Here is a 22,045-nt window from a genome sequence, read left to right as displayed (position 1 = left end):
AGGGGAGTGAAGGTTCTCACGTGGTTTGTGGTGATGCATTTTGGTTCGCTTGGATTTTTCTCTGCGTGAAAAGTGAACTGAACCAAGCGGACAAAACGCTCCAAGTGAACTCCATGAACTCATCGACTGATTCGGACCAGAGCAAACAAACTATAGGTGTGAAGACGCGGTGTGAAGTTTCCAGGTGGTCGAGCTCAAACAACACCTGCCCGTGTCCTCACAAACACATGAACACCGCCGCTGAAGACGCTCCATGTCTATGTAAATTCATCTACTGCATCTTGCAAATGACTTTTTAACCTTTCGAATGGTAGGGGGGTTTTTTTTTTTGGAATGTTTTTTAAAAAAATTCTAAGTCAGCGTTCTAGAACTCCACCGCTTCCAGTTACCAGTAGTGATTGTGACATCAGCATTAGAATGTTCAGTTAAGAATCACACATTCTAATCACATATTTTGTGATCTCACACCTTAAATGGTTAAAAATACCCGCTTACTTTATTCTAATAAACACAGTATGGTGAACTGGCCTTAAAAAAATGAAAAGTTTATGGGACTCCCACACACTGTGTAAATGCTTTCAAAAAAATACTATGCCATCTACAACATTTTTTTAAATTCCTTCCCATTATTGAGGTCAGCAGAACCGAACACAAGCAACAGTCAAAACTCCAGTGTCTACAGCTAAACGACAGCCTATCTCAGATGTCCATAGGCCTTTCCTATCGAATTCATCTGACACAAAACCGCTCTTTAAAAAAAAATCAAGTCAGGGTTCAAAGGTCAGTCCAATGTTGGTGGTGGGAGGGGGAAGACTCATTGGGAACGCTGTCTGCAGTTGATGCTCCAAGTGGCTTATGCAGTCTGGCCTGTAATCTCCTCTTTAGCCGTCCGCTCTCTCCCCAACCAAACGCTACACAGTTTTAGGCATTTAGCAGACGCTCTTATCCAGAGCGACTTACACAACTTTTTCATATCATTTACATTGCATCCATTTATACTGCTGGATATATACTGAAGCAATGCGGGTTAAGTACATTGCTCAAGGGTACAACGGCAGTGTCCTACCCGGGAATCAAACCTGCGACCTTTTAGGTTACAAGACCAGCTCCTTACCCGTTATAGTACACTGCCGCCCTACACATCTCCATGCCTCTAACGCTATGGCAACCGTGGCCTGCTTTGTAGCAAGCCCCCGCTCCCAGGCCCATTCACACTACACTACAGCGCGGTAAATAGTGTGCACTGCTCAGGGAAGCAGCCGCAGACTCCGTCAGCTAACGCCAGATTGCAGCGAACGCTGTGCAATATTCAATTTTCCCTCTCCGCCGATCGTGATGTCATTACTGAAAGGGTGCTGCTGTACATTAACCCAGGGATACGGTCTGAGGGGAAAAAATGTCTCAATTCACTCAGAAAAAGAAACAAATTCATAAAATTCATACTGCTCAATGTGTGAGTGTGTGTGTGTATGCGTATGTGTGTGCGCGCGTGAGTGTATGTCTGCGTGTGCGAGTGTGTGTGTGTATGTGTATGCGTGTGGCATAATTTTTACTTGCTCTGTATTAATTAGCTGATAGATTTATAGATATAAGATATATATATATATATATATAGATATAATAATCAATATGTAATTACAGACAACAGAAGAAACAATTCATAGGACACGTGCATACATTCACACTTTTGAAACAACAATGGCAATTCAGGATATCAATGCAGTTTTCCAGTTTTACTGAATAAGACGGCCTTACTTCTGGACACTTGCACGAGTTCTGTGACGTTAAAGACTCCCGATGCCACAAAGCTCTCCTGAAACTCTGGGGCATCTGCAAGAGAGAGAGAGAGAGAGAGAGAGAGAGAGACAGACAGAGAGAGAGAGAGAGAGAGACAGGCAGAGAGAGAGAGACAGAGCGACAGACAGAGAGAGAGAGACAGAGCGACAGACAGAGAGAGAGAGAGACAGAGAGAGAGAGAGAGCCACAGACAGAGAGAGGGAGACAGAGCGACAGACAGAGAGAGAGAGAGAGACAGACAGAGCGACAGACAGAGAGAGAGACAGAGCGACAGACAGACAGAGAGAGAGACAGAGCGACAGACAGAGAGAGAGAGAGAGAGAGAGAGAGAGAAAGAGATAATTAGCCATGAGAGCTTCATGTACCTGCAGGCTCCTAACGCCATTCGCAGGATAAAGATGGAGTATCTGCAGAGTAATGGACGGGATGAGCCGGAATGGCAGCTCTGCCACAGTCGCAGGCAATAACAGCTTTTTTTCGGTGGATTCCCCCGAAGCACGGCGTTGCTTTCAGACTGCGGCTGAGCGTTGCAGAAGAGCAACGCGTGGTGACCGCACAGCACACACACATGCGTGTGTGTTAAAGGTGTGAAGGGCGTTCACGGGGACACGGGGTGAAAGCAAAATCCCCCGAGGTTTCCGGGCCTGGTTCTGAAACGCGTGGGGATCTGCCCCTTTTTTCTGCAGGGTTCGAACACCACCACTGCCGCTTCTGAACGCGAAAGGAATCCTTACCCCGCGGTAACTACAACAGCGCCAAAACTGCAGAAATAAGACCCGGAGTGCATTTAATGGAACAGGGTGGACCGACGCTTTGGCCTTGCCTGGTTTCCAGCCCACTGCAGATGGAAATTCTGTCTGATATCAGGCTAGCTTTAGCCTACGTCGCCTTCCTCAGAGTTGTGAGAAATGGCGACTTTTCTGTGGTTCTGATTCACAGCCACTCTGCTCTGAGGTTACTCAGTGTGATGAGTACATCAGCACAGTACATCATTTTCTTCTCTGTCAATTCTGACCGCATAAAATTCGCAGATTTGTAATTACATGACATAGGAAATTCTAGGGCCAATATCAATGTGGCATTTGACTGTCCATAAAGGTGAGTGCTCGTACCAACACCCCATTTTATTTTATTGAGAGCGTATTTGAGTTTTAATAACAGCAGTGGTGAATGGGAGAGCATGTTTGAGTATTAATAACAGTAGTGGTGAATGGGAGAGCGTGTTTGAGTATTAATAACAGTAGTGGTGAATGGGAGAGCGTATTTGAGTATTAATAACCGCAGTGGTGAATGGGAGAGCGTATTTGAGTATTAATAACAGTCGTGGTGAATGGGAGAGCGTATTTGAGTATTAATAACAGTAGTGGTGAATGGGAGAGCGTGTTTGAGTATTAATAACAGTAGTGGTGAATAGGAGAGCGTGTTCGAGTATTAATAACAGTAGTGGTGAATGGAAGAGCGTGTTTGAGTATTAATAACAGTAGTGGCGAATGGCAGAGTTTGTGAGTATTAGTAACAGGTAACAGTAGTGGTGAATGGGAGAGCGTATTTGAGTATTAATAACTAGTGGTGAATGGGAGAGCGTATTTGAGTATTAATAACAGTAGTGGTGAATGGGAGAGCGTGTTCGAGTATTAATAACAGTAGTGGTGAATGGGAGAGCGTGTTTGAGTATTAATAACAGTAGTGGTGAATGGGAGAGCGTATTTGAGTATTAATAACTAGTGGTGAATGGGAGAGCGTATTTGAGTATTAATAACAGTAGTGGTGAATGGGAGAGCGTATTTGAGTATTAATAACTAGTGGTGAATGGGAGAGCGTATTTGAGTATTAATAACTAGTGGTGAATGGGAGAGCGTATTTGAGTATTAATAACAGTAGTGGTGAATGGGAGAGCGTATTTGAGTATTAATAACTAGTGGTGAATGGGAGAGCGTATTTGAGTATTAATAACAGTAGTGGTGAATGGGAGAGCGTATTTGAGTATTAATAACAGTAGTGGTGAATGGGAGAGCGTATTTGAGTATTAATAACAGTAGTGGTGAATGGGAGAGCGTGTTTGAGTATTAATAACAGTAGTGGTGAATAGGAGAGCGTGTTCGAGTATTAATAACAGTAGTGGTGAATGGAAGAGCGTGTTTGAGTATTAATAACAGTAGTGGTGAATGGGAGAGCGTGTTTGAGTATTAATAACAGTAGTGGTGAATGGCAGAGTTTGTGAGTATTAGTAACAGGTAACAGTAGTGGTGAATGGGAGAGCGTATTTGAGTATTAATAACTAGTGGTGAATGGGAGAGCGTATTTGAGTATTAATAACAGTAGTGGTGAATGGGAGAGCGTGTTCGAGTATTAATAACAGTAGTGGTGAATGGGAGAGCGTGTTTGAGTATTAATAACAGTAGTGGTGAATGGCAGAGTTTGTGAGTATTAGTAACAGGTAACAGTAGTGGTGAATGGGAGAACGTATTTGAGTATTAATAACAGTAGTGGTGAATGGGAGAGCGTGTTTGAGTATTAATAACTAGTGGTGAATGGGAGAGCGTATTTGAGTATTAATAACAGTAGTGGTGAATGGGAGAGCGTATTTGAGTATTAATAACTAGTGGTGAATGGGAGAGCGTATTTGAGTATTAATAACAGTAGTGGTGAATGGGAGAGCGTGTTTGAGTATTAATAACAGTAGTGGTGAATGGCAGAGTTTGTGAGTATTAGTAACAGGTAACAGTAGTGGTGAATGGGAGAGCGTATTTGAGTATTAATAACAGTAGTGGTGAATGGGAGAGCGTGTTTGAGTATTAATAACAGTAGTGGTGAATGGGAGAGCATGTTTGAGTATTAATAACAGTAGTGGTGAATGGGAGAGCGTGTTTGAGTATTAATAACAGTAGTGGTGAATGGGAGAGCATGTTTGAGTATTAATAACAGTAGTGGTGAATGGGAGAGCGTGTTTGAGTATTAATAACAGTAGTGATGAATGGGAGAGTGTGTTTGAGTAGTAATAACAGTAGTGGTGAATGGGAGAGTGTGCTTGAGTATTAATAACAGCAGTGGTGAATGGGAGAGCTTGTTTGAGTATTAATAACAGTAGTGGTGAATGGGAGAGCGTGTTTGAGTATTAATAACGGCAGTGGTGAATGGGAGAGCGTATTTGAGTATTAATAACAGCAGTGGTGAATGGGAGAGCTTGTTTGAGTATTAATAACAGTAGTGGTGAATGGGAGAGCGTGTTTGAGTATTAATAACAGCAGTGGTGAATGGGAGAGCGTATTTGAGTATTAATAACAGCAGTGGTGAATGGGAGAGCGTATTTGGGGGAGGACTCGCTGAGCTCGTACCCATGTTCGCGGCTCGACTGTCCTCCTGGTCGGAGCCGATGCCCGTGCGGGGGCTGCTGCTCTGCTCCGCCTCTGGAAAAGAGAGAGAGAGAGAAAGGGAGGGAAAATTTCAGTCCTCAAACGTTTCGGAGAAAACAGGCACCCAGACTTCGCACACTTTCTTCAGCAGTACCTCAGAGTCTGTGCCTTGCACCAGTGGCAGAGAGCTCATATTTGGACAGCACTTTTAGGATTTCACCACGTTCTCCTCGGTGATCAGAAATCCCAAAGGCTGTGCATTCTCAACGGGCTTCACAGCTCACGGTAAACGAGCACTTGGGTAACAGAACATTTTTTAAACAAACACAAAACAACCCCCCCCCCCCCCCCTGTCTCCCCCAGGATATGTGTGTGCTTAAAAAAAATTCCTCTTACTAAAGGGGGGCCAAACTCAAAAAGTTTGGGGACCAGTGGCACAAGTAATCACTGTCACTAGTGTCAGTCCGGGGAAGAAATGACCTAATCAAAATATTCTTCAAAAGACGTGTTGAACATTTCACTTAGACAAAGGTGCGAATCCCACATAATTATAACAACCTGATTTTATTTTTCAAAACCAAATAGAGCGTTTACTGAGTTGGTGGTGATGCTAAAAAAAACTCAACTCAGACACAATGGACGTACGATAAATAAACAAAATCATCAAAAACAGATAATGGCCGACTCAGGGGAAACAAATTGCCGAGAGATTTAATTTAATATTTTCCGCGCGACAGACAGAGAGAGGGAACCAGTGTCTGGTGAGTGGTTGAAAGCATTCAGATACATTTTCCACACAAGTGCTCGTTCAGCCATCATTGTGTAATGGGTTTTTTTTATGCAATGGACAGAGGTGGAAAATCCAAGGGGTCAGAAAGTCCAGAGGCAAGTTTCTTCCGAAAAATTGAGCTCCAGCCAGCTGGTTTCACTAATTAGTTCCACGTCCTGACTGATGAACTGCGCTAATTAGCAAATCCAGGTGACTGTGGGAAAAGAATATTGGGGAGGACTTTTAATTTCTGAACCCAGATTTTTCACTTCTGGTAAAGAGCAAGAGGCAGAATCCACATGCTGGTGTATGTACAGGGATGAGGGGTACTGAGGCATACTTGACACGGCAGTATAATTATAATTTCTCACTGGTTTGGAAATCACGCCAGTTAGTAAATAAAAGGTTAAGCACGCGAGGCAGATTGTTCTATCAGCAGCCTGAACACTAATGGCGTTTTGGTTTTTTTTAAAAATATGAACTGACACACGTGGCCCTTGGCCGGGACGTCCGAAAATCGTGCAGGAAAGAGGTTCGCCGGCCAAGAGCAGGCGCCAGCGCTGCCGAAGCACAACAAACAGCAGGACGGGGCGACGGCTACGAGGGCGCGGGGATAGCGTAGCGCACCTGGCGCTCGCCGATAAAAATAAGAAAACAAATAAAAATAAATTCGGCCCGGGCCCCGCCCCGTGCCGCCGGTCCTGAGAAGGGAGGGGGCCGAGCCGGCGCGGACCGGACCGGCCGCCAGGAGCCTGGCCGCGGCTGACAGGGGGAGACACGGCTGAACGAATGAGCACAGCGGATAATCGCCCCCCCCTCCCTATCTGATAGGCGCGCCTCCACCGATATTCCACTACGCCGCGCGCGCTGAGGGTTCGCTGCAGATCTGATGCAGGAACTCACACACGCCCGGCTTCTTCTCTGTCCTGGGGGGGGGAGGGGGGGGGGGGCTGCCCTTTTCCTGAAGCCTCCCCTGCTGAGTGTGCTCTTTTAAAGTTTTTTTTTTTTGTTGTTTTTTTTTTGTTGTGCATTCTTGCCTGTCTTTAATTCCCCTTCTCCTCCGCTCACCCGGGTGGGGAGGCAGAGGGCCGGGGCGGGCTCCTCGGATGGAGCCGCTTCCGGGATTTAAACAAAAATTTATTTTAATTCAATTTGGGAAGTGGTGGCAGTGCACAGGTTTTGAAAAAAGGGTGTGGGGGGGGGAGGTGGAGCGGGGAGGGGAAGGGGGCGTGTGTGGGGGGGGGGGGTTGGCAGCTAAGGGTTCTGAAAAGACCCAGAATAAAGTCTGTATCTGTTCAGGACTGAAGGCCAATAAAGCTGGGAGCCCACAGCTGCTGATCTGCAGTGGGTCGGGGGGAGGGAGGGTGATGGGGTGGTGGGGTGGAGGTGGGGGGGGTGTTTGGAGGAGCTGCTTGGAGTTTTGACTGTTGCTTGTGTTCGGTTCTGCTGACCTCAATAATGGGAAGGAATAAAAAAAAAAAATTTTAAAGAACAACAAGAAACCAGCTCCTGCCTAGCCAAGTGGGGCAGCACAGGCGGGCACTGGCAGCGGCACGGGCGGGCACTGCCATTTCTGCTCTCCTCTGCCGTCATTAACGCAAATCCAGTTCCCCCTTTCCAAGAGCAGCAGTTACCGGGCAGACAGCCCTCACACTGATCCCGTTGGCAAGGACAGAGAGAGAGAGAGAGAGAGAGAGACAGAGAGACAGAGAGAACCAGACAGAAAGAGACAGAGAGAGAGAGAGATAGAGAAACAGAGAGAGAGAGAGAGAGAAAGACTGGCACACAACTCAGTCCTCCAGCGTGCAGGCCCACACCTCACTTTGGCACCACAGAGCAAGAACTGCGTGGCCAAATATAAAGCAAAACAAACCGGTCTGAAATAAACTGCGCCGACGGGGCCGAAAAAAGTTTTTTCTTTTTTTTTTTTTCTTAAAGGACTGCTTCACGTCCTTTTTTCTCCCCACAAGCCAAAAGTAAATGTGGACAAAAATCATTGGATAAAAAAACAAAAAAATAAACTGTACATCGCCCGATGATGCAATAACACGGAGGCAGTAACTACAAAAGAAATCAGCCATTTTCTCTCTGGTCGAGAATCAGGGCAGCCATTTTGTACAAACGTGGCTCAACGTACTACACTTCCCTCCCCTCAATGTTCTCATTTCTGAGCGTTTTCTCTCTCACTATTTCATTTTTCACTAAAGAATCTGAAGACGTATTGCTTGTCTGCTCCGTCCCGGGCGGCGTTTCTTGGCGCTTAAATCCGCGCCCGTTCGCACCTTTCCGCGCCAGGGACTGGCGATCCCTCGCGCGTGGTCCAAACTCGACTTCTGCACCGAAAAAGAAAGGTACATTTTCTTCTCCCTCCCTCCCTCCCCCCCCCTTCTTTCACTCTCCCGGGCTCTCCTGTTTCGAACTCATGATCTCTCGCACTTGCTGCTGTAAACTCGTTTATCTTTCGGGTTCCTGTTGTCGCCCTCGCCATTTTATTTTCACACACACACAGCCTCTTTCTGGCGAGCGTTTTGCTGAACGACGCTACTGAGGTCTTTTTTTTTTTTCTTTTTTTTTTTGGCAGACATTTCGTGTGCAGCGGAGTTGGCAGCCATTTTAGATCGCTCTTTCTACCTCTCTCTCTCTCTCTCTCTTTCCTCCCCCCCCCCCCCCCCCCAGAGCAAGAATGCACAAAGTACAAGCCACCCTGCAGAAGAGAGCCAGGGATCCTCCTGTGCCAAGTCACCCCCCAACCCCCCCAGATGAAAGAGGGAAAAAAAGGAGAGAAAGAGAGAGGCGGCAGATCGCCAGCTGAACCGGTGGCAGAGGGGGCGGGGGGGGGGCGGGGGGGGGGGGGGGGGTCGTGCTGGCTGGGAGAAAGTTTGCCCGCATTTAAACGAGGAAGACATTCCGGTGGAGTAAGACATTCCGGTGGAGTAAGACATTCCGGTGGAGTAAGACATTCCGGTGGAGTAAGACATTCCGGTGGAGTAAGTCATTCCGGTGGAGTAAGACATTCCGGTGGAGTAAGTCGGGAATTAACAGTGACCGGTGGCTAAACGGTAGCCACGGAAACATCTCTGCAGGGAGTGGCGTGGGGGGGGGGGGGCGGCAGGCAATGCCCGAGTTCCTGGCACTCCTCTCTGACCTGCCCTGCCCTACGGCCGTGCCAAGCAGAGCTGCCCCCGAAAACCCGCCCTGCCCCCCCCCCCACCGCCCACCTCGCTGCTCAGTACACACACGCAGGGAGAGAATTTCGAGAGAATCTCGCCACCCTCATTCGCACACGCACACGCGCACCCCGAACCGAAAAATCAGCGATGCGCGCTCTCCTTTTTCGCCCGTGCCATGGCGTCCCTCGCTGGTCGTGACACCGCGACGACCGTGACCCGAGTTCTGACTTTTTTATGAATCACCGACTGGATCTCTGAGTTCTGAGCGCCACACCCATTCCTGAGGAACAGCGAGATCGACCCGGAGGACGGAAAGCACATCTAAAGAAAGCTACCGGCGCTGAGCTACATGTCCGTGTTTTTTTTTTTTTTTTTTTTAAATAGAAAATCGGTATAATTAGTACTCATAAGAACATGAAGCACACAGAAGTTTTTATGGGACAAGCTTTCATAAAACCATAAGTATGTTAAATATTTATTTCTCATGAATGAATGCATTAATGTTGTAACACCCTGTTCTTTAAAAAAATGTGAACAAACATCAATCAAGCCGTTAACAGGAAGTAGGCCTCATATTTTCTCATAAACACTTAGACACTGACTGCCTGCATACCGGATTGGTTGGGGAGTGGGATGACAGCAATAAAGCAAACATTAATCAGAGTATTTCATATTTTCAGTTGATTACCGAGCAAAGTTACACCTATTAAACAGCTCTTTATTAATCTTCACTGAAAAAAAAAACAAACAAAAAAAAAAAAACATTTTAACTGGCAATATTTTTGGCACCTATTTGAAAACATAAATTAAAGACCACAGCAGTGTGAAGTCCTGATTGGTCAAAGTCATGGCGCCACCAGCAGCACCACATATAGGTCACTGACAGGAAATCCAGCTCCAAAAAACGCAACTGAAATTCAGCAATCAATCCTGATCCGATTTGGAGATTACAAGCATCTCCGTGCCGCGCAGCGCACACAGCGACCGCTGTAATGTACTCTCAAGCGCTACTGACTCCACTGAGCAGAGGCCCCATCCCAACGCAACCCAGCTTCAGCGAGGTAAAATCGCCGCGGCAGTCCTCTTGTGGATGCGCTCCACTTTTTCTAACCGGTTCGGCTAAAAAATACTAAGAGCTTTCATTTGTAAAAAAAATAAATAAATAAATAAAATAAAATAAAAAATAAAAAAACACTCCATTAAACTACTTAATTGTTGTAAATGGCTCTCGGAATCCAGCTCGTGGATCAACCCGCTCTCGACTCAGTTCAGTGCGTGGGAAACGTTTTTTTTCCAAGTGTGCTGCACGAGTATCTCAGATATCAGCTGGCTGTGCAGAGCTATCGCTCGAACCCAGCGGAAACGCTGAACTTCGCTCAAACGGAAACGCTTCACCGTTAAGTGGAATTAACGGCATTTTCTGTTATTGTTGCTGTTGAACGCAGTGCTGAGTTGAAACGATCGGCCTTCTATGAGCTGAGGAGAGCTGAAGCGAGATCATTCTGTCCTGTTAGGTTTTTTTGCGTTTCTATTATTTATGTTGGAAACTGGGGGTGGGGGGGGGGGGGGCTTGTTTTGTGAGCTGCAGTGAGCGCTGCCTGCAACGCGGGACCAAATGGATCGATATTTCTCACATACGGCACCACACCGAGCATGCTGACCATTCTCGCACCACCACCTCCAGGCTTGCCTCAGTATGTCCTGCTTTCCAATCTCTCTCTATCTCTCTCTTTCTCCCTCCCTCCCTCCCTCCAGCACACTCATTCATATTCATACTCAAATATGATTTATTGGGATGACATGAGGATATTCTACCCAAAGCTGAATCTCTCTCTCCTCCCTCTTCACTCCTTTTCCCCCTCTCTCTCTCCCTCACTCTCCCTCCCTCTCTCTCTCATTCACTCTTTTCCCCCTCTCCATCCCTCTCTCACTCTCAATCATTTTCCCCCCTCTCCCTCACTCGCCCTCCCCCTCTCTTTCATTCTATCTTTACTCCACTCTCTCTCACTCCTTTTTCCCCTCTCATTCACTCTTTTCCCCCTCTCCATCCCTCTCTCACTCTCAATCATTTTCCCCCCTCTCCCTCACTCGCCCTCCCCCTCTCTTTCATTCTATCTTTACTCCACTCTCTCTCACTCCTTTTTCCCCTCTCTCTCTCTCTTGCGCTCACTCCTTCTCTCCCACTCTCCGCCCTACTCTCTGTCCTTCCCTGCTCCTCCCTCGCTCCGTGTCCTCTCTCTCTCTCTGTAAGGCTCCAGCCCTTCCTGCCTCCCGGATGAGAGCCCCCGGCTCCATCGACGAGCACCCGACTGCTGCAGCCAATCACCGTTCAGGAAAGGGCGATGGAGCCGGAGGTGGACAGAGGCAGAGAGAGAGAGAGACAGACAGAGAGAGACAGAGAGAGAGACAGACAGAGAGGAGAAAGAGAGCAAGAGAGACAGACAGAGAGACAGAGAGTGAGAGAGACAGACAGGAAGAGAGAGAGAGCGACAGACAGAGAGAGGGAGAGAGAGAGGCAGACAGAGAGAAAGAGAGAGAGAGAGAGAGGGATCGGGCTGCTTAGCGCATGTAAAAATGAGCAGCCTTTAAACAAGCTGCGAGGGACTGCATCCGCGGGGAAACTTTTTCTGTTAGCCTGACGCTAGTGCTAATCAGCATTCTGCCGCGTTTAACTTCACAATCACTCCGTCGTTTATTAAAGCCGTCGTACCGAAATCACGCCGGACTTTTGCTTTGCACTACAGTTTTATAACCACACTTTGACTGCACTGATCAGTGGGCGAACCTGTTTTTTTTAATGTATTTTTTTAATAGTCTTTTAGGGTATTTTGAGTAAAACATTTATATCGCTCGCAGGTTACTGCTGGTACACACGCAACAGGGCTTATACACACCATTGCAGAAGGGGCTCAGTTTAAAAAATGCGCTTTTTTTTCTCCACGCAGAAACCCGGGAAGCCTTCAGCCAGCTCAGAGGCGCTCTGCTAATCCGCTCGAGAAATCTGCTGAGCAAGGGCGACGCGGAGAGGAGCCGCCGCAGCGACTTTAAATTAATGCGCCCGTTTTTATGAGCTGGGGCGGCGGAGTGTCCTATATATACAGCCTCAGCGTTGTGGGGGGGGGGGGGGGGGGTGAGGTGAGGGGGGGCGAAGAAAGTGGAGTCCGCACGGGAGGCCGATGTGGCGGTGAACAGCACCCACCTGCAGCGATGGCCCTAAGCAGAATTTTATTGCACCTACCCCCCCCGCCCCTCGCCCCCCCACCTCCCACCCCTTTCTTTCTGGAAAAAGTTATCATGGATTGCGAGGCCAATCTTGCAATAAGATGAGAGATGAGGAGGGGGAAGAACAACCCATCCATCCATCTATTATCTGTACCCTGCTTATTCCTGCTCAGGGTCGTGGAGCCTGTGCTGGACGCTATCCCAGCATGCATTGGGAGAGAGGCAGGAATACACCACGGACAGTCCGCCTGTCCATCACCAGTCGAACACACACCATTCACTCACACATACACTCACACCCAGGGTGAATTCAGAGTCTCCAATTCACCTAACCTGCATGTCTTTGGAGTACCCGGAGGAAACCCACACAGACATGGGGAGAGCATGCAAACTCCACACAGAAAGTTTAGGAGCACACCAACGCATCCTTAGTAGTAGATTATGCCCCTAGATTATTTTCCCAGTTAGTATACATCTATTTTCAGCAGCAAATGCTCCTAAAATGTGAGCACCGCCGTAGAGCCCTGCTGCATGCTGGTACCAGAGCATCCGGGACAGAACACATCTCGGTCCCGGTCCCGCTGCCGTCCTCTCCAGCTGAGAGAGATCCGGACGTGGAGAAATGGCGAGAAATAAAAAAACAACAGCAGCCTGGAGTTCCCGTGGAGCAGACAGAAGCGTGCAGCGCGAGTGCGTGAGCTGAAGCACGTCTCTCACCAGCGTTTGGGGTGGGGGTTCCGGGACGGGGGTGGGTGGGTGGGTGGGGGTGTCGGGACACTTTGTCAAGCGAAATTGGTGGGGGGTGGGGTGTGGATAAGTGGTCCAGCTGACCCTCACAGGCAGGGTGGGAGTTTGAGGGGAGGGGGGTACACTGACAGTAATGACACACTGAGCATCCGCTCGAAACTGGGAAGACAAACAACAGCTGTCAGCTGCTGGAGGAGTGTTTTCCCCCCATACACACACACATGCACACGCACACACGCACGCACACATATACACTCACACATATGCATGTACACACAAATATACTGTAACCTTACCCAAAAGAAAAAGTGTGATGCTATGTCTCTATAAAGTGTCTTTCTGACGCTGCTTTTGTGTAAAAAAAAAAGTGCCATGCAAAGAAAATGTAACTGAACTGAATCACATCTGACTTTAAGGACACACTCTCTCTCTCTCTCTCTCTCTCTCTCTCTCTCTCAAGTCGGGCGGCTACAACTGGACATCACAACCAACGAGACGCCCCCGCTAAGAGAGGTCCAAGAACGCATCGTACCACGAGAAACAGGAACCAATGGTCTCTTAGCGTTCGTGGCGGAAAAGCGCCAGGGAGCCTCCTGACTCCAGTTAGCGCTGTCAGCCTCAGCCGGGACAGCAGGCTAAAGGGGAGTTTTACCCCAACGCCGACAGCCGTTATACGACCGCGACTGGCGCTGACGTTTAATAGGGCTGAGTGAAGGTCTCGCTAGTATCGCTAGCGGAGCGAGGAGCTGTAAAAACTCCTATTTTTCCTGCTTTTTCCGCAAAGCCACAATATAAAATCCAGATGGGAACGCTGTGTTCTTTTAAAGTTATTTTTGGACGGATTTCATAGACATATTAAAATATATATTTATATAAAACGGGTTGGAACCACCCACCCTCCCCACTGGATTGGCCATAAAGAGTTCTGCCTCTCTGCGCTGTTTTCCATTTGACTGCAACATGTCATTTGCAGGGACTCCAGAGAGAGAGAGCACAGGGAACTCAGATGTGCGATTAAACACACACACACACACACACACACACACACACACACACACACACACGCATTCACACACATTCACACACACACACACACACGCACACACATGCACACACACACATACGCATTCACACACACACACACACACGCATTCACACACATTCACACACACACACACACACACACGCACACACATGCACGCACACACACACATTCACACACATACACACACACGCATTCACACACACGCACACGCATACGCACACACACAAACATACACGCGTGTACACATACACACGCACACACACACGCACACATGCACGTGCACAGACACACACACATGCATTCATATACATACACGCATACGCACACACACAAACATACAAGCGTGTACACACACACGCATACACACAGATACACACATGCACACACACACACACTAATCCTGCAATGACAAATACACATCATTACAAGTATTGTATCACACCACATTTTTACAAAGAATACAAGCAATACCCTTGTCATTACTCACAGATTTTCTTTCAATATATTAATGACTTCTAATGCCGTAAACGGAAGCTTCCTCCTCCCACTGTTTGCATGTGTAAGTGTACGTAAGTCTGTGTATGTGTGCGTGTGTATGTAAGTGTCTGTATGTGTGTGTGTGTGTGTGTGTGTATCTGCGTGTGGTGTGTGTTTGTGCCTGTGCATGTGTGTGCTTGTGCATGTCTGTATGTTTGTGTGTGTGTGTGTGTGTGTGTGCGTGTGTATGTCTGTATGTTTGTGTGTGTGTGTGTGTGTGTGTGCGCATGTCTGTATGTATGTGCGTGTGTGTTCGTGCCTGTGTGTGCTTGTGCATGTGCATGTGTGTGTGTGTGTGTGTGTGTGTGTGTGTGTGTGTGTGTGTGTGTGTGTGTGTGCGTGAGTGTGTGTGTGTGCGCGTGTGTGTGTGTGCGTGTGTGTGTGTGTGTGTGTGTGTGCGTGTGTGTGTGCGTGTGTGTGTGTGTGCGTGTGTGTGTGTGTGTGTGCAGAAGGGAGAACACTGGAGCGGACTGCCTGCAGTGCAGCAGACGTGCGCGCTAGCGGATGTGCACACCCACACACACACTTACATACATGTGTATGTGATCTAGCACTAAAGGTGGTCTATGATGTGTGGCGTAGAGTTGATGAGCTGAAGAGTGGTGCAGAAACACAGGGAGTCCATGAGTCACACTAACGGCCCAATCAGCTTTCACAGTGACCGTCAGTCACAGACAGCACCGCCACAGACCACAGACCCGGCACCCAGAGAGGGAAGGGGGGAGAGGGGAGAGACCCCTGGCCCCCGGTTGCCCGTGGCGACAGGCCACAGCGGGTGTGTGGCGCTGTTTGTGTTGGGCCTGCAGCACGGCGGCCTGTTTGGATCTGGAAACGGGAGAGACCGGGGTGGGCCCATCCCCCCCCCCTCCACCGCCAGAACCCTCACCCCGCACCCACCCACTCCCCCCCCCTCCCCCCACCACCACTCAGCATCACACCCCCTCCCCCTGTCCCCAATTCCCTCTCTCTCTCTCTCTCTCTCTCTCTCTCTCAAAACATGGTGTTTCTGCCACGCCAAACAATGCCTTTCTTTCTGTGGTCAGACCCTCAAAGCCTCTACCTCTCCTCTCTGATCCTGCCCCGCTCAGCCCCGCAGTCTCAGCTTTCTGTCGGGGGGGGGGGGGGGGGGTTCGGGTTCGAGAGAGCGGACTGCACAGGAACGTCAACGGCGTCTGCCAAGGCCCTTCGGGCTGACGTCAAACGACGGCGTTCAAAAAACCACAACAGCAAACGCGTACGAGCTGTGTAATCAAACACCCCCCCCCCCCCAAATCCACCCGCCGTTTCTCCCTCTGCTCTGCGGTCAGGCCCCCGACAGCTCGCTCTCTGTCCCCCTCCAAAGCAAAGAGGAGAACCCCCCCATTTCCCCCCCCCGGCTGTATGTGTGGTCTCTAGAACACGGATTGGCCAAGTTGGTTTCATTACAGCTCAATTTTTCCACGTTACGTGCAGCCTCATTGCTTAAGGACAGGTATGTATGCACACGAGCGTGCGTGCGTGTGTGCGGGCGTGTGTGTGTGTGTGCGCGTGTACCTCTGTGGGGGAATGTGGGTTTCATACACTGCCATTTTTATTTTCATTACATTAGCTTTGGTCATTAAAATTAATCCCCTACCACACTGACAAATAAACTTCCTTCTCAGTACCTGCCTCGGGTAGGGTTACACATGAAGGACTCCCAGTTCATGTACTTTCATTTTTATTTTTATTTTTTTTACCTCCAGGCCAGGTGTGGGGGGGGGGGGGGAAAGAAAAAATCTGACGTGCAGTACTAATGTTTCTGAAACACTATACGATATGTAGGCGCTCCAGCTTAGCAAGGCACACACTTAACACAGCCCTTAAGAACGATCCTGCAGCAGATGTGGACAGGAGAAGCGTGACTGAGGGGACTTTTTAAACCCCCCATTCTTTATTCACCAATACGGATCATCAGTCACGACTGGAAGCCCGCCCCACGACTGCAGTGAACTCCGGCGTTCTGGCTGGGCGTGCGCTAGCTCGCACGCTAGCTCACACGCTAGCTCACACGCTAGCTCACAAGCTAGCTCACACGCTAGCTCACACGCTAGCTCACATGCTAGCTTGCACGGCTGCTGCACTGCACGCAGTCGACTGCAGTGTTCTCCCCTCTGCAGTGCAGCAGTTTGGAACACAGGACTGCACAGCCATTGGACCGGAGAACAGCACAGCCATTGGACCAGAGGACTGCACAGCCATTGGACCAGAGGACTGCACAGCCATTGGGCCAGAGGACTGAGCAGCCATTGGGCCAGAAGACTGAGCAGCCATTGGACCAGAGGACTGCACAGCCATTGGACCAGAGGACTGCACAGCCATTGGACCAGAGGACTGTGCAGCCATTGGGCCAGAGGACTGCGCAGCCATTGAACCAGAGGACTGCACAGCCATTGGACCAGAGGATTGCATATCTTGCACAGCCGATGCAGGCTGACTGCATGCACCTTGGTAAACTGGTGAAACAGCCACTGTGTGTTGACATAGGCAAAACCCCCCCTTTTAAGTGGGCACCAAAACCCCCTTTTAACTGGGCACCCCCACCCCTGCATCGCCCTAAGGTACCCATCCCCCCTTCGCCCCACCTCCACCATGTCGGCGCTGACATGGTTGGGATTCAACTGAGTAAATTAAAATTCTGATTGAAATGACAGTGCTGGGAATTTCACACACAGCTAAAACAAAAAAAAACAAAAACAATTTCTGCATGAATAAATTCATAATAAGCACATTAATAATAAAACCGATGCTGATGAAGTTTAATGTTCCATGCACTTTGGCGTAGGAAGGCTTACTGGGACGGCGTACTGGGCCTGCGTTGTGGCGGTTTGCACATCTGATCTCAATCGGGCTCTGGGTTTGCGCTCGAGCTTGACTGTGAGCAGAAGAGGCAGCGCAGGGAGATAATAAGCTTCAGATTGGGAGGTCTGAGGCTGGCGTGTTTACACCACATGTGAGGAGGAAACGGTGGCGAGCGAGGAGAAAGCCCGACCAGAGCGGTTTTGTACGAGTGTGCTTGCGTTCTGTTTTGGAAGAGATCGCATCGCCGCCGCCTGTCCACCGACGGCACACAAATCAGCCCGACTGTCAGAGCGCAGCTCGCAAGCACGCGCGTCACGTACCGAAATAAAACCGTTAGAATAAAAGCCCGAGCTCTCTGATGTGACTGCGCGAACTTTTCAAACTGAATTTTAAAAAATAACGGAAAACGAAGAACGCACTTTTTTTTGTAGCATTATCGCCCCAATAAGCAACGGTATTTAAAATATCGATGGTATTTGTCTGAACCGCGCACTGAAATCTTGGCTATAAATATACAGCAAGAAATAATTAGGGTTGTAGCTCTAAATGTTTCCTAATTTTATTGTACATGGTATTCATCAAAAAATACTCAGATGAGCACAGCTCTGGCGACGGTAGGCTACGCTGTGATAAGATGATCCACGAAAAAACAAATCAGATTATTTTACCAATTGTAACTCTAAAGGCATGTACTCAAGGGAAGTGCTTAATGCCTAAACTATTTCTCTTAACGACTGGAGGCTTTTACACAAGAAAAGAGGGCAGATGTTATGCTGTGTTGGTTGGTCTGCTATGTGACATTTTAGAACACTTCTCCGTGTTATTCATGCAAGAATTATAAAATTCAAAACTCAAGAAATCATAAATGGTGATCAGTCTTCTGAATAATAATAATGCTTATTTAAGAATAGACAAAACAGACCGTGAAAATGAGATTTAAATAAATAAACAGTGTGCCCAATGTAAGCAACGAAATTCACAAAAAAAGGCAACTAAATATGCAGGAAAGCAAAAACCAAAGGAGAAAGGAGAGGGAGAAGGAGAAGGCCAGAGTCCCTGGTCTAGTCACTAAAACGGCTAAACGTGCTTCCCATTTAGTTTCAAACTTTCATTGAGATAAGAAAGAACAACACTGAAGACATTTTGAGGTATTTGGTCAGGTTAACAGTTAGCCTGGGTCTTCACTGGGCAGAATGTACAGTGCAGCTTGTTTAAATCCCACTGTTGCATTGGCACTCCATAGATGGGCCTTCCAGCAAAGTACAGCCCATCCTTTGGGGTTCCCAGCCTCTTCATCTCCACAATGAACACACCCCACCCCCCTACCACCGTCCCCCCCCCCCCCACCACCACCACCACCACCACCACCACCCACACAGACACCAGGCTTGCGGGGGGGGGGGGGTGAGGGTTGGATCTACGTCTGGGCAGGCCTCCACTCAGACGCAGCGCTGGCTGGACAGCAGCACCAGCTGGAGCGGTGAGCTGCTGCCCAGAGGTACCGGCTCTGGCCTGGATGGGAGGATGGGGGGGAAGGGCGGAGGGGTCAAGGAGGGGTGAGAGGGGAGGGGCGGAGTGTGGCACGGAGGAGCTGAAGCTGAGGCTGAGGCGTTCGGAATGGGAGGGGTGCTGCTGCCAACCGCCAGTTTCATATCTTATCTGTCTCATAACCTTTTGGATGGGGTTGGGGGGGGGGGGGGGAGGGGGGGTCCGTTGCGGGTCAGTGGGTGGGGTGACTATCTGCACTGGCTGTGCAGCCCCCCAGGATTCTGCCCCCACTGATTGCGCCCCAACTGACATTAATGCCGATTCGATATCGGGTTCAGCGGAAACGTCAGTGTCAAAAAATGTTTTAAAAAATCCCCTTGTTTACTGTCATTTTACACTCTGCAGAAGGGACTTCACCCACAGGGCTTGCTAACACTTTAAGGTGTGAGGCCACATGGCCAGAGTGTTCCTAACTAATGCTGATGTCACAATCACTGCTGGTAACTGAACGCAACGGAGTTCTAGAACAACAGACTTAGAATTTTGAAAAAAAGAAACGTTCCAAAAAAAACTTACTCATCTAAAGGTTCAGGAAACACAGTTACTGCAAAACGCCACAAGACGGTACAGGCAAAAAATAAAGAAATTATCATAATAACTTCCATGCTCAAGCAATCGAGTGAAAGTACAAATACACATTTATAAGACGTCACTCTGAACGTTGTACCAGCAGGCGATGGAAGGGTCCGTCTGTATGCTCGACGGAACATGTTTACTTCTGCCTCAGACCGGTGAACTAAACCGTGGCAGACCCTCCTAAGGAAAATATTATCGTCGAGCATGTAACTGGAAAAGAGCATAACAAAAGGATTCCTGCTAAGGCTTAATAAAAAAAACGTGTGCGGCACATTAGACCGAGAGACAGAGAGGAATAGAGCAGGGGCAGGGAGGAGGGAGGGAGGGAGGAGGGAGGGAGGGAGAGAGGGAGAAATGGAGACCGTGTGACGTAGCATTTGTCCTGGAATGCCCTTCTAAGCCTGCCTGCACTCCAAGTGCACGCTCTCTCTCTCTATCTCTCTGTCTCTCTTTTATTTGCTCTAACCCTATCAGGACTTCAAGAAGCTTAAATATATTTATAACATACACTGCAACAGCAGAATGCGTAGCATACAGATTGTGTCATCTGTGCTGTTGTTCTTTCCACTGAAGGACAGCAGTATTAACCCGTTGAAGAGTAGGTTATTTCGGAATTGTTTTTTTTTTCTTCTCCAAAGTTCTAAGTCGGTGTTCTAGAACTCTAGAAATGCTTTCGGTTACAACGTTCACAGTTAAGAACATTCTAATCACCCATTTGTGACCTCACACCTTATAGAGTTAAAGAAACCCCCACCCTGCTGCACTCTCTCTCTCTTGTTTGGCAGTCTCTAATGAGCCTCACAGCATTCTTCACGCAGTGAAGTCATTCTCACAGCAACTTTTATAACGGTGGCAATTTTATGAAGGATTTCATGCACATGCAAACAATTTACAGTGAACATCCCTCCCACACCGCAACACAAACAGCTGCCGCCTGCGATGCCAGGGGCCAGGTGAAGGGCAAAAATGCCGAATGAAGAAGAGGAAGGAGCAGAAAAGCTTTTCAATAAGGACTTAAAGGAAACTTGACATTTGAGTAATCTGAGTTGCTGGGACAGGGCAGTGTAACACTGACACACTGGAGCCACAATGGTGCAGAGCACATGTGCCCTGCTGTACGTCCACCAGGGCCCCAGAATGCTCCATTGTTCCTTTGTGCGCCAGGCTGAGACTCTCCATTATGACATCACAGAGGTCAGGTGGCGAGCCAGCGCTGCGTTACGCAACAGGGCGCTAGCGCCGGAGGCTAACCGGGGCACACGCTCTAATCCTGTCCTGACCCGCTCCTCTGTCCTCTGGGACGGGGGTGAGTCCCGGGGGTGGGGGTGGGGTGGGGGGCAGGGCGTCAGTCATATCCCAAAGTGCTGCTGGATGTGCGACAGCTCCTGGATGTAAAGCCAGCTGCAGGCCTCGGGGGGGGGGGGGGGTTAGCAGTGGGATTTATCCCTCCCGCTGACCTACACAGGAACCGACAGCGGCGTTAGCATCAGCGCTAAAGGCGCCCGGCAGCTAAACCACCTGGGAAACGCGGTCCTGGTCCCGCCATGGCCCAGGTGTATGAGATGATGAACGCTGAATCCCGCTCATGTGATTAGCATACGGAAACGGCCATGAACAAACACAGATAAGAGAAAAAAAATGAATGCCGAAATGTTCTTGGAAATGTACTTACGCACAGTTCTACGATCAAATGTGATCGTACGCATGTTTCGCGAATGAGGCCCAATGAGTTCAGTTTAACTCCCACAGCTGCCTCAAAATGCTTGAGTATCAGATAAGCTACAATAAAATAACTACTTGTACTTGTACTAGAAGTACTGCAGAACCACTTCAAGGACACAAGGACACTAGATGCCCAGAAGGTGATGTCTGCATATATACATCACACAGTAATAAGTCCCAATTCAGCAGGAGAGCAGCCGGCTGCCTGCCACGCTGGCACTGAGAGGAGAGGGGAGGGGCAGAGGGGAGCCTCGTTCTGCAGCGCGCTGGGACAGGGGGGTGGCTGGGGAGGGGAGAGAGGCGCTATTATTAGCGATGGAAACCCTGAGCTGGAGCGGATCGATACGAGAGAGACAGAGAGAGGAGAGAGGAGAGGAAAGCCAGGAAACCGAATCCAGGAGTCTACCCCTCCGCGTCTGGGGGGGGGGGGGGGGGGGGGGGGGGGGGGGGGGGGACACAAGCGATCTCCCTTTGGCACACTCCCTCCTGCAGTCACTGCTATCCCATAATGCTCTGGGGCTTCAGTGAAAAATCCCCCAGCTTCTGCAGACACTCCCTCCTGCAGTCACTGCTGTCCCATAATGCTCTGGGGCTTCAATAAAAAATCCCCCCAGCTTCTGCCGACACTCCCGCCTGCAGTCACTGCTATCCCATAATGCTCTGGGGCTTCAGTGAAAAATCCCCCAGCTTCTGCAGACACTCCCTCCTGCAGTCACTGCCGTCCCATAATGCTCTGGGG

The 22,045-nt window shown here is 49.0% G+C and overlaps 1 protein-coding gene across 2 annotated transcripts in view; it reads right to left on the bottom strand.

Moving 5' to 3' along the window:
• The window catches only part of nfic (nuclear factor I/C), a 121,584-nt gene that overhangs the window by 29,753 nt on the left and 69,786 nt on the right, over positions 1-22,045 (bottom strand). For both annotated transcript variants that reach the window (XM_035415596.1, XM_035415595.1), the window contains exons 3-4: positions 5,133-5,204; positions 1,756-1,830 (exon numbers count right to left, since the gene is read on the bottom strand). In XM_035415596.1, the coding sequence (XP_035271487.1) occupies positions 1,756-1,830; positions 5,133-5,204 (147 nt within the window). The remainder of the gene's footprint in view (positions 1-1,755; positions 1,831-5,132; positions 5,205-22,045) is intronic.

Source organism: Anguilla anguilla, chromosome 4, assembly GCF_013347855.1.
Source record: "Anguilla anguilla isolate fAngAng1 chromosome 4, fAngAng1.pri, whole genome shotgun sequence".
NCBI lineage: Eukaryota > Metazoa > Chordata > Actinopteri > Anguilliformes > Anguillidae > Anguilla > Anguilla anguilla.
The sequence above is the reverse complement of the archived record's forward strand: the minus strand, read 5'-3'. Positions and strand labels throughout refer to the sequence as shown.